The sequence below is a fragment of the Nannobrachium achirus genome, assembly GCF_963921795.1.
Source record: "Nannobrachium achirus genome assembly, chromosome: 16".
Taxonomy (NCBI): Eukaryota; Metazoa; Chordata; class Actinopteri; order Myctophiformes; family Myctophidae; genus Nannobrachium; species Nannobrachium achirus.
In genome coordinates, this window is record NC_137823.1 from 60844201 (window position 1) to 60855981 (window position 11781).

Here is an 11781-nt window from a genome sequence, read left to right on the forward strand (position 1 = left end):
GCTGGTGCTGAGAGACCTGGGCATCCAGGTGGAACTCATTGTGTTTGCCCTGCTCCTCAGGTATGCTGGTGCTGAGAGACCTGGGCATCCAGGTGGAGCGGTACGTGGCCTCCGAGGTGTGTGAAGACTCCATCACCGTGGGCATCGTCAGGCACCACGGCCGGATCATATATGTGGGCGACGTGCGCAACGTCACGCATAAACATGTGAGTTGAGAGTTTAGCCCCGTCGTGGCCACTTGAACCTTGTTAACTCATTGCATGCCAGGCCCGATAATCCCGAGATTATTTCAATGTCTTTCCCTGCCCGATTTTGAAAAAAAAAAAAAAAAAAAATCAAAAAGAAAAAAATTTTTGACCCCAAAAAATGTAGTAGGCATGATAGCAATCGCGAAATTGCATGTTTAACCCCCATAGCAACCCCATCTTTCAAACATGGCAGCCATCTTTGTTTACATTTTAGGAAAACATAATGGCTGCTATCTCATGAATGCCTGAACGGATTTCCATTCGGATTTTTTTGTTTGAAAGCTGTGAGCAATGTGCAGACACGTGGTGCATTATCTAGGCATGGGTGTGCATGATCCGTGCACTATGAATTAAATGGAAGTCTATGGAGACAGAGGCAGGGGAGAGTACGAAGGTATTGTTAAATGGCGGGGAATGTGTTAAGCAGGGACTTAAGTGGGACAATTAACAAAGCATTATCCAGTTTATGTCTATTGTTTGTCCCTCCCCCCACCACCACTCTGATTGGTCCATCAGACTCATTGTGAGTATTTAACAGAGCTCTGTTTAGTTCCATGACACAGTTCTATGTGTGCAAGTTCTTGAGGCTGAACTCTCTTCTGGACTAAAGGTGAAGTATAGATAGATAGATAGATAGATAGATAGATAGATAGATAGATGTGTCCACACTGTAGTCCAGGTAGGTATTTTTTCGTCAGCGGCTCTTGCTGCCCTGTTTACGTGATTCTCAACCAGCAGGCTGGGGAGCGCTGGTTGCGTGCCGCGTCTCTGCGACGGCACTGCAAGTGGGCCCCCAAATAATTGGCAGGATTTTAATGATAATGTAACGTTAATATAAATAATGCCTCTGGGCTGTGCTGCCCAGAGGCAGCACAGCAAGTGTAAGGTTACAAGTTACAAAGAAGTAAGAAAAAGAGTACTGTAGTGTACAGTCCAAAGAGCAAGGCACAAAAAAAACATAAAGTGTCAAAAAGCTATTGCAAAAAAGAATTGAAAGACAGACGGATAGAACACAGTACTATGCATAGGATATCATCAATAACTAGATAGAACACAGTACTATGCATAGGATATCATCAATAACTAGATAGAACACAGTACTATGCATAGGATATCATCAATAACTAGATAGAACACAGTACTATGCATAGGATATCATCAATAACTAGATAGAACACAGTACTATGCATAGGATATCATCAATAACTAGATAGAACACAGTACTATGCATAGGATATCATCAATAACTAGATAGAACACAGTACTATGCATAGGATATCATCAATAACAAAAAAGAAGCAGTGAGTGTTTCTTTTTCACATTAAATTATGAACATCTTTCAATCATTATCATTATTAGCTAGTAGACATGATATCCTGACCCCAGAAAGAGGATGTTCTGGAAGGCAGGGCCCAACAGAACTGGATGGACGGATAGAGCTGATCTGTCTCTGTCAAGGCTCCATTTTGAGGGGAGCGTGTCCCCGGGAGCGTGTCCCCGCTATTTCTACAAATCATCTTTTCAACAACCAAACCTAACCCTAACCCTAACCCTACCCCTAACCTCCGTGGGGTGAGTAGCGATACCTGCAGATGCTCCGTTGTCCAAATGATGTGCGTTCGAAAACCTCCCCGATTTTGAGAATGGTTAGCGGTGAGCCAGTAGCTATGGGGCTGTTAAGTATGACATCATTTTGTAGGCAGAGGAGAATTTCTGCCCCTAATTTCCGTGAATCTTTTTACTATTTTTACTATTTACACATTTTTCTTCTCTTTGTTATTGAAAGGAAAGTGTTAGAATGATACTTTAGTCGTTATTTTTTAGTCGTTGTTTTTTGAAATAGCGAGGGACAGAAAATGCTCTGGGGGCAGATTCTCCTCTGCCTACAAAATGATGTCACGGCTTAAAAGCCCCATAACAGTTAAGCATGTGAACAATTTTTTTTCACAGTTTTTTTTAATTTGAAATTCAGGGCATACAGTAAACCAAGACTTGTTCGTATATTATGAGAACCAATCACAAAGAAAATAATACGAAGGTAAAGCAGTCATGTAAGTGTCAAAGATAACAATGTAGCAATAGGGCAAAGACAAAACAAACGAAAAAAGCAATAATGTAAATAACAAGCTATGATGGCATTTGAAGTACCATTCAGTGGAGTGACATTTAATGATCGTATACCCTGAACAGGCAAATAGAAAGACAGATAAAAAATGTATATATAAAATGAATAGGTATTAACAACAACACACGAGACAGACAAACTTGACATGGCTTGATCGCCCCACACTGTAATATATGTGATAAACAAGCAGTGCACCCACACATAGTTCCACATAAGAGGTATACTAGGAAGACCCAGCTGCATCCGAGCAGGGACGTGCTGGCTATTGGGAAAAGCGGGACAACTCCCGAACGGCCGGTTCATTCCCGGCCGGTCCAGGCCGGCCATTAGGGGAAAAAAAAAAAAATGTCTGCCTTCGTTCCATTTTGGGGGCTGGGCGGCCAACAAAGTAAATCGTCACTGTCAGGCAGAAACTTCGTATGTCCAAGTTTCAAATGTATACATTTGTTCGCGAAGCAAAGCCCTGCTTCATCATACAAGGCCGTTGCACAAAAGTAGAGAACTAGTTTAAATCATTTTTAAATACAAAACAAACGGTTTTGGACATACACGTTTTCCACCCGACAACAACGAAATATAACTCATGTACAGTAATTGGCCCACTGGCTTGTCACTTGTCATGATCTGAAATGGCAAATCTTTGAGTAGTAGCAACGCTATAGAGAGATCTCTCTCTATAGCACGCAATGAGGGCCTCTCCAACTCTTTTTCCCGGGCTGAATCAGGGGCCCAGCACGTCCCTGCATCCGAGACTGTGTCCACCTTAGACAAGAGATGTAGAAATATATTAGTCTGGGACAGTCTGGAACTGCAAGTTGTCTAGCATGTGAGCAATTAATACCGCTAACACCTAGCCGTCTAAGCCATCGCTAGCTTTCAGTGTTGGACTGAAAGATAATGTTTTCCTCCTGTATTATCAAGCTAGTATCAGTATACAGTGTTCTGTCTGTATGGTGCTGTTGACTTGAGCTGTGTGTGTAAGTCAGATCCAGGAGTGGGGACCATTTGACCTGGTGATCGGGGGGAGTCCCTGCAATGACCTGTCCATAGTCAACCCTGCACGTAAGGGCCTCTTTGGTAAGAATTCTGATTATTACTTATTTTATTTTTTATTGTTATTCACACTGTTGAGGATATTATTGACCACAATGTCATCGCCTGCACAGTCACTACACAACTTGTACTGTAGGCTATTTGACAATAAACAGCTGTGAACTTGAAACAAAATTGCCATAAGCTGCTTGGTCACTGCATTATATTCTATTGAAGACTTTATTGATTGATTGAAGACTTTATTAGAGGTTTGCATAGGAAAAGGTACAGTTTCATGACGGTACAGTTCACTGGTACACGGTCAACCAAAAGGAGATCCTAGAAAAGACTACGCTTATTTCCACAGGAAACCATTTAAGTATCTCATATAACATTGAATGAGAGACGAATAGAACACAGTACTATGCAGTAGATATAGTCAGGAAAAAAATTAAGAATAAACAAAAAACAGTCTATACAAACAGTAAGTATATATATACAAAGAAGGGACAGGGGAGGGTAGGGCTGGGCTAGGTTTGTTTTTACCAGTTGCGAACGGCTGCTGCCTGTAAGTGGTTTTTCAGGGCGATTTTAAAGGATGCTAGGGATCCACACTCCTTTATGGCCTTCTATCGATGCCATTATCAAGAAAGTGTATTGCCACAATTTAAAAGTCTGTTTTGGAGTACTGAATTTAGCATAAATAAACTACAAAAATCAATGGTCATTACATCACAGTACATGGTCTTCTCTCTCCTCTGTGTCTCTCCTCTCTCTCCTTCCAGAGGGCACTGGCAGGCTGTTTTTTGAGTTTTACCGGCTGTTGCACGAGGCCCGGCCCAAACCAGGCGACGAACGTCCCTTCTTCTGGCTGTTTGAGAACGTGGTGGCCATGGGAGTCAGCGACAAGAGGGACATCTCACGCTTCCTGGAGGTTGGACACGCACACACACACACGCACGCACGCACGCACGCACGCACACACACACACACACACACACACACACACACACACACACACACACACACACACACACACATACACATAGTATTGACATCCACACCCAAACAAATATAGACAAACATAGAGAAATGAACACAGTACTAGCCAAAAGGCACACAATAAAGTAACAGTTTGGAGAGCAAAAATCACACCCGTGTGAACTGAGCGGTGGTGGTGGGGGGGGGGGGGGGGGGGGGGGGGGGGGGGTGCCTGTGTGTGTGTGTGTGTATTGCAGTTGATGCTCAACCTCTCTGGTCACTCAGTGGTATTCAGGCTACACATTCCTCAGGCTACACATTCCTCAGGCTACACATTCCTCAGGCTACATACAGACAGACAGACACACACACACACACAGCCACGCTATGGAGACGGTGTGACCACCGCTCAAAAAACTCACAAGAGAGCGTCACTACCCCCTAGTGGTGGGGGAAGATGACTGCATCTCTACATCATCCAAATGACCTAGAATGAGCCTCACTCAGATATGGTCCTCCTGTCTCCTGTTGACTCGGAGGAAAAGGAAACAAGGCATATGTTGTGCATGTTACATCATGGGTGCAAATCCAACTCACAAATGTTCCATGACCCCCCCCCCCCCCCCCCCAACCATCTCCCATCCTGTCCACAATGTGCAACACCAGGAAAAATAAACTAAATTCATGGGCTGCCCAGGGGGGAAAATGTCCATATTTCCAAACTCGTCATGATGTTTAGACATTCTTCTATTTTCCCTATAACATGCTGATTACTTTTCTCTTCCTGGTGTTATTCTGATCCATCCATCCATCCATCTTCAACCGCTTATCCGGTATCGGGTCGCGGGGGTAACATTTCCAACTGAGACTTCCAGATTTCCTTATCCCGAGCAACTTCCTCCACTCCCTCGGGGAGTATACCGAGGCGTTCCCAAGCCAGTGTGGAGATATAATCCTTCCATCTGGTCTTTGGTCTGCCACGGGGTCTCCTCCCAGTGGGACGCGCATCGAGGACCTTCCTAGGAAGGCGCTCGGGGGGCATCCGTACTAGATGCCCGAACCACCTAAGCTGACTCCTTTCCAAGTGTAGGAGCAGCGGTTCTACTCCAAGTCCCTCTCGGGTGACTGTACTTCTCACCCTATCTCTAAGGGAGATACCAGCCACCCGTCTGAGGAAACCCATTTCGGCCGCTTGCACCCGAGACCTTATACTTTCGGTCATGACCCACACTTCATGACCTTACGTGAGAGTAGGAACGAAGATTGCTCGGTAGACAGAGAGCTTTGCCTTCCGGCTCTTTTTTTCCTTCACAACAGTGAAATGTATACACTTGAACCTGCTATTTTCTATTGAAACAAAATTATCTTTAGTAGTTAGCTTTACCAGGGAAGGGCACAATATGTGACTACTTTTATTGTGGTTAAAATAAACAAACCATTACTGCTACTTGCAATGAATCCTTTATTTGGTGTTCACTTGTAGCGTTCTGTTCAGTCTAGTAGGATTGAGTACATTAATAGTGACATTAATTCAGATGCCATTATGTTTTGACAGCTGAATTTAAAGAACATGTCAGCACTGAAGCGTTGTGAGGCATGAGAAGGACTTTTTATTTCTTTCCAGTAAATCATATTTTAAGTATACATTAACTCATGGGAACCCACGAGGTGTCTACACGCCAATCTCTTTGATGTCTCTGGAGGCCCACGACGCGTTGACGTGTTTACTGTATTTACAGTATTAACTTTAAATCTCACCGTTAGGTTGGGGCTACGCATGGATGTAGCCCATTAGCCGCTAGTCGCTTCGAGTCGACGCTGAGAGCATCGCGCGGCCGTTTTTCTCCATATACTCCAATGCATTTCCCCATCTTTAACGCCTTTTATCTCTGATGTTTGTTTTATGGCTAAAACTGTGGCGGGGTGCGGCAAAATGTCCAAATTTTGATCGGCAATGAACAGCTATGATCAACACTGGTCCATACAGAAAGTTACACAACAACATCCTGTCTGCGCTCATGTGACCAAGTGACGTCATGACGCATGCATTGACGCAGCAGGGCCGGATTCAATACAATGGTGGTGGGCCTGGGCAGCGAGAGGGGATAAATGGGGCAATCCAGGGGCACCCGATGTGTTAAACACAAAATCCTCTTCTTTGACTATTATTGACTGTGTCAATAATAGTACCTTGCCTGTTATACACCCGTTCTAAATACGTTATATCTAAATCTAAGGTATGGAAGACGACGCTTTAGAACTGTATGACAAACATAATCAAGAATCAGGAAGGTCTTATTTCTGACGATACTTTGTTGCATGACTGTGTCATCGTTTGGCTTAAACCTGGTGTTTCTCTGCAGTGTAACCCAATAATGATCGATGCCAAGGAAGTGTCCGCCGCACACCGAGCGAGATACTTCTGGGGGAACCTTCCTGGCATGTCTAGACCTCTCACAGCCATGGTCAACGACAAGCTGGACCTACAAGAGTGCCTAGAGCATGGGCGCACAGCCAAGGTACTGACATAACTGTGTGTGTGTGTGTGTGTGTGTGTGTGTGTGTGTGTGTGTGTGTGTGTGTGTGTGTGTGTGTGTGTGTGTGTGTGTGTGTGTGTGTGTTAGGGCATTCACCAAATATTCGAATATCAAAGTCACTATTCGACATTGTTCACCGAAGTCGAATATTCGCTTTTTTTTTTCTTTTTTTTTTCATTGTTTTCTCTTTAAAAATAAATATATATATTTCTTCATGGTTTATAAAGCTTGGCTAGATAGTTAGTCATAAGAGTGAGTTGTCAATGCCCCTGGTGGATGAATTTGTTAATGCTCTATACCAGGGGTTCTCAAACCTTTTTAGGGCGTGACCCCCAAAATAAAGATATTTGAACTGGGGACCCCCACCCTGACAAGCACTTGGAATTGTAAGTATTACATTTAATGTGACTCGGTTCCGCAGATAAATATTGTGAAAATAGCAGATCTAGAGAGGCTATTTTCACAATGTTCGCCTCTTGCTTACTTAATATTTGACAGTTTGGCCAGTGCTGTCGAATATTCGACTATTCGAATACTTTGAGGTCGAATAATTCGAATACTAAAAATCACTATTCGTGAATGCCCTAGTATGTGTGTATGTGTAATCCATGGGAAAGTTGTGACTGTGCCCTATGTTGAGGTCTAAACTGTCACTAAAAGAAAATGTTGATCAGCTTTCTTCTCAAGACTCTTTTAAATTTAAAATGGAAGTACTTTGCTGGGTGTTTTATTTGTATATTTATGTATCATCTATTCATCTTGTCTTGAATTATGCTGCATTGACCCAAGCAAAATGATTTACCTGGTGGATAATAAAGACATCTGATCTAATCTAATCTTAATACACTCATCAGCAGGCGTTATCTTGAGAATACAGTGAGAAAAATATAGAAGATTTCATAATTACAAATCTTCCTTGCTTCGCAAATTCTGTCACTTCAGCAACTCATGTGGAACTGTTCTCAAATGTACTCTCAGCAGTAAATGTACAGAGCAATACAAACTAGAAAACACATCGCATAAATAATAGTTTTTCTACCACTTTTTGTGGTCACATGTTCAGATACTGGATTCTGATTGGCTTAAAACAGTGGTAAATCAGTCAACAACCTTGAGTTGGCTCATGGACCCCGCCCACTGTTGTGCTGCAGTTGTAACATTTCCAATAACCTTGCAAGTTACAACTGTGTTTTCTTTCATTTATATGGTAGAAGTGGTAGAAAAGCAATTTACCATTTGAGGGTCGTGGGTTGGCTGATTTACCACTGTTTCAGGGTTGTTTGGCACTCTGCTTCGCCTCGTGCCACAACCCTGAAACAGTGGTAAATCAGCCAACAACCCACTCCCTCTCATGGTAAATGGCTTACATCTGGCGCAACAGTGGCTCAGGAGGAGGTAGAGCGGCCGCTTGGGAATTGGACGATTCTTAGTTCGATCCCGGGCTCCCCCTGGCTTTGTGTCAAAGTGTTTTTGAGCAAGACACTGAACCCCATAACCGCTCCCAATGTGCAGGTGTGTGTGTGAATGTGTGTATGAATGGGTGAATCTATCGCACATTGTAAAGCACGTCGGATAAAGACGCTACATAAATGCACCATTTAACCACCATTTTACCATTTAATTAAATGGATATTTCACTTTAAAAAAAACTTTTGGTAATTTTATCATCTAATCAGGCTTTTATGAATACCCTGAACAGTTTTTAATTAGCTTGATTGAATATTTCGATATTTGATGTAAATGTTACCAGGCCCTCCAGGCCCAGGGCCTCTCCCCACACACACCCATTGTAACTTCAAACTTCATTTTAACCATGATAGATTCGTTAAAAACACCCATTATTTTTTCTGGTGACTCATACTACCCTCCTAATATGTGAGCAGGCAGTGTTTTTTCATTTATTTTTAAGAATTATTTTTTAGTTTTTCATTTTTTCCATTTTCCTAAATAATTATTTCAAATAAATGAAAAGAGTTAACAAAAAAACACAGCCTGCTCACGTATTAGGAGGGTAGTATGAGTCACCAGAAAAATTAATGGGTGTTTTTAATGAATCTATCATGGTTAAAATGGAGTTTGAAGTTACAATGGGTGTGTATGTGGAGAGAGGGCCTACCACTGCTCCCTGTTGAAAGTGGAATATCCCTTTAAGCACTAAGCAGAGAATGGAAGGTGCTGATTTTAGTATTTGTGTGGGTGTGTGTGTGTGCGCTCTGCTGGGCGTGTGCGTTGTGTTCCAGTTTGAGAAGTTGCGTACGATAACAACGCGCTCTAACTCTGTGAAGCAGGGGAAAGACGAGCACTTCCCTGTCTACATGGACAACAAGGAGGACATCCTCTGGTGCACCGAGATGGAGAGGTACAGCTGTGTGTGTGTGTGTGTGTGTGTGTGTGTGTGTGTGTGTGTGTGTGTGTGTGTGTGTGCGTGTGCGTGTGCGTGTGCGCGTGTGCGCGCGCGCGTGTGTCCGTGTTTTTGCACACCTGGGGTGGTTCAATTCCAACACCCCAATGGCTTCAGTTGTGAAAACATACATATTCCAGTGTTGTTTTTGACAGCAAATGTTGATTTAGTTTTAGTCATAGTCTTTTGAATAAATGTAATGTAGTTTTAGTCATACTTTAGTCACCTGAAAAAGTATTCGTTTTAGTCTAATTTTAGTCGACTAAATAGCATAAGATTATAGGCGACTAAATCTACCGTTGATTTAGTCAACTGAAATGTATTTTGGCAGGCCTTGATGGCATCGCAATGAATGATTTTACACTTGGTTGTGTGCTGAAAATAGCAGATCTACAAGCTCACAAAGCGTTGTGAGCTTGTAGATCTGCTATTTTCAGCGTGCAACACCTGAGAGCAACCAAACATAAAATGACTCTCTTCTCCACTAGTCCCTCCCTAACGTTTTAGTCTAGTTTTTATTTTGCTGACGAAATTGTCAATATATTTAGTCTTAGTTTTAGTCATCACGGCTTAGTTTTTATTTAGTTTTCGTCAGTGAAAAACACACTGTCGACAAACATTTTTCGTCATAGTTATAGTCGATGAAATCAACACTGGTATATTCTGTATTCTAATCATCAGCCTCAGCAGCGGTGAGCAGAGGTCAACGTGTGCCAGTCCTCCATGAGCTCTAACCTAACCTGTGCCCGTGTCCCCGTCATGTCCCTCTGTCTCCACCAGGGTGTTCGGTTTCCCCGTCCACTACACTGACGTGTCCAACATGAGTCGTCTGGCCAGACAGCGGCTGCTGGGACGCTCCTGGAGCGTCCCCGTCATCCGGCACCTCTTTGCCCCGCTCAAGGAGTACTTCGCCTGCAACGACTAGCCCAGCGGCCTGCCAGATTAGGCTCTGGACACACACACACACACACACACACACACACACACACACACACACACACACACACACACACACACACACACACACACACACACACACCACATAATTATGTACATGCAGGGTTCAATTTGTTTAAACAAATGCAAATTATTTTGTATAAATGCGAAGAATTCTGAGAACGTTTGAACATTTCCCCAAAATAGTGACGCTCAAGAGGGGGAGCATTTGCTTGGGAATTGAAAGGTTCTCGGTTCAATCCCCAGGTTCTCCAGGCATCTTAGCGTCCTTGCGCAAGACAACTTAATCCCCATCTGCTTCCGATGGGAAGGTTGATGCCTTGCGTGGTTTCAGTGTGTGAATGGGTGAATGTAATGCACATTGGGGGGGGGGGGGGGTAGCGGTTGTTAAGGGAGTAGAGCGGCTGCTTGGGAATCATAAGGTTCCCGGTTTGATCCTCGGCTCCCCCTGGATTAGCGTTGAAGTGGCCTTGAGCCACTGAACCACTGAACCACTGAACCACTGACTGCTCTCCATGAGCAGCTTGGTGCCTTGCATGGTTGTGTGCATGAATGAGTGAATGTAATGCACATTGTCAGCCCCGGCTTAATGCACAGGCTTTAGGGGCTGCAGCCCTGGGCACCAAGCTCTGGGGGCACCAAGCTCTGGGGGCACCAAGCTCTGGGGGCACCAAGCTCTGGGGGCACCAAGCTCTGGGGGCACCAAGCTCTGGGGGCACCAAGCTCTGGGGGCACCAAGCTCTGGGGGCACCAATACAAAGGCCAGGCCAAAAATAAACAAACACTGTGCAATTGCAAAGTAACTGCAAATCTTGTCGTAGGGCTGCCGAGCTTTACCCGTCACCCCGCTGGTGGTGAAGCAAAAAGCACCCCCACCCCCCTGCTGACAAAACGGGTGTGGGGGGCACTAAAACGGGTTGTAAGCCCTGGGCACCACAAAGGGCTAATCCGGCCCTGCACATTGTAAAGCGTTTGGAAAAAAGGTGCTATGTGCACCATTTGCCATTTACATTTTAAATGTAATTGTTAAATTATGATCATTTCAAATACAATTAAATATCTAACAAATCAGATAATGCATGTATTTAATTCAGTCTGACTAGAAGCAGGAATAAATCATATCCCCACTGGCAATAAAAAATGAATAACCCAAGGGGCGGATATCAGAAGCAGAAGCTTCCCCCACAGCAAATCGAACCCTGCATTAAAGTACATTCATAAGGACACAACCAACTTGACGTACACATATGAAGTGAAATCTGCTAGATACACAGACAACTGACTATACACGAATGAATACAAAATGACACAGACATAAAACTTGATAGTCATAGGATCGCATGCGCACACATATTCACACACACACACACACAGACAGACATACAATACATATTACGGACACGTTAACATAGCAAACTACAGTACATCCATACCCACATGTGACCAACTAGACGTACTGTACACGTACTGTACACACATAACCAGGCTCACAGCCCGTTT

At 43.7% G+C, this 11781-nt stretch overlaps 1 protein-coding gene across 2 annotated transcripts in view; it reads left to right on the forward strand.

Annotated features, from left to right (window-relative positions):
* The window catches only part of LOC308300653 (DNA (cytosine-5)-methyltransferase 3A-like), a 101385-nt gene extending 90341 nt beyond the window's left edge, over positions 1-11044 (forward strand). For both annotated transcript variants that reach the window (XM_080744529.1, XM_080744530.1), the window contains 6 exons: positions 61-206; positions 3360-3450; positions 4191-4339; positions 6750-6905; positions 9164-9282; positions 10105-11044. In XM_080744529.1, the coding sequence (XP_080600655.1) occupies positions 61-206; positions 3360-3450; positions 4191-4339; positions 6750-6905; positions 9164-9282; positions 10105-10249 (806 nt within the window). In that variant the 3' untranslated portion in view covers positions 10250-11044. The remainder of the gene's footprint in view (positions 1-60; positions 207-3359; positions 3451-4190; positions 4340-6749; positions 6906-9163; positions 9283-10104) is intronic.
* Positions 11045-11781: the final 737 nt, after the last annotated feature.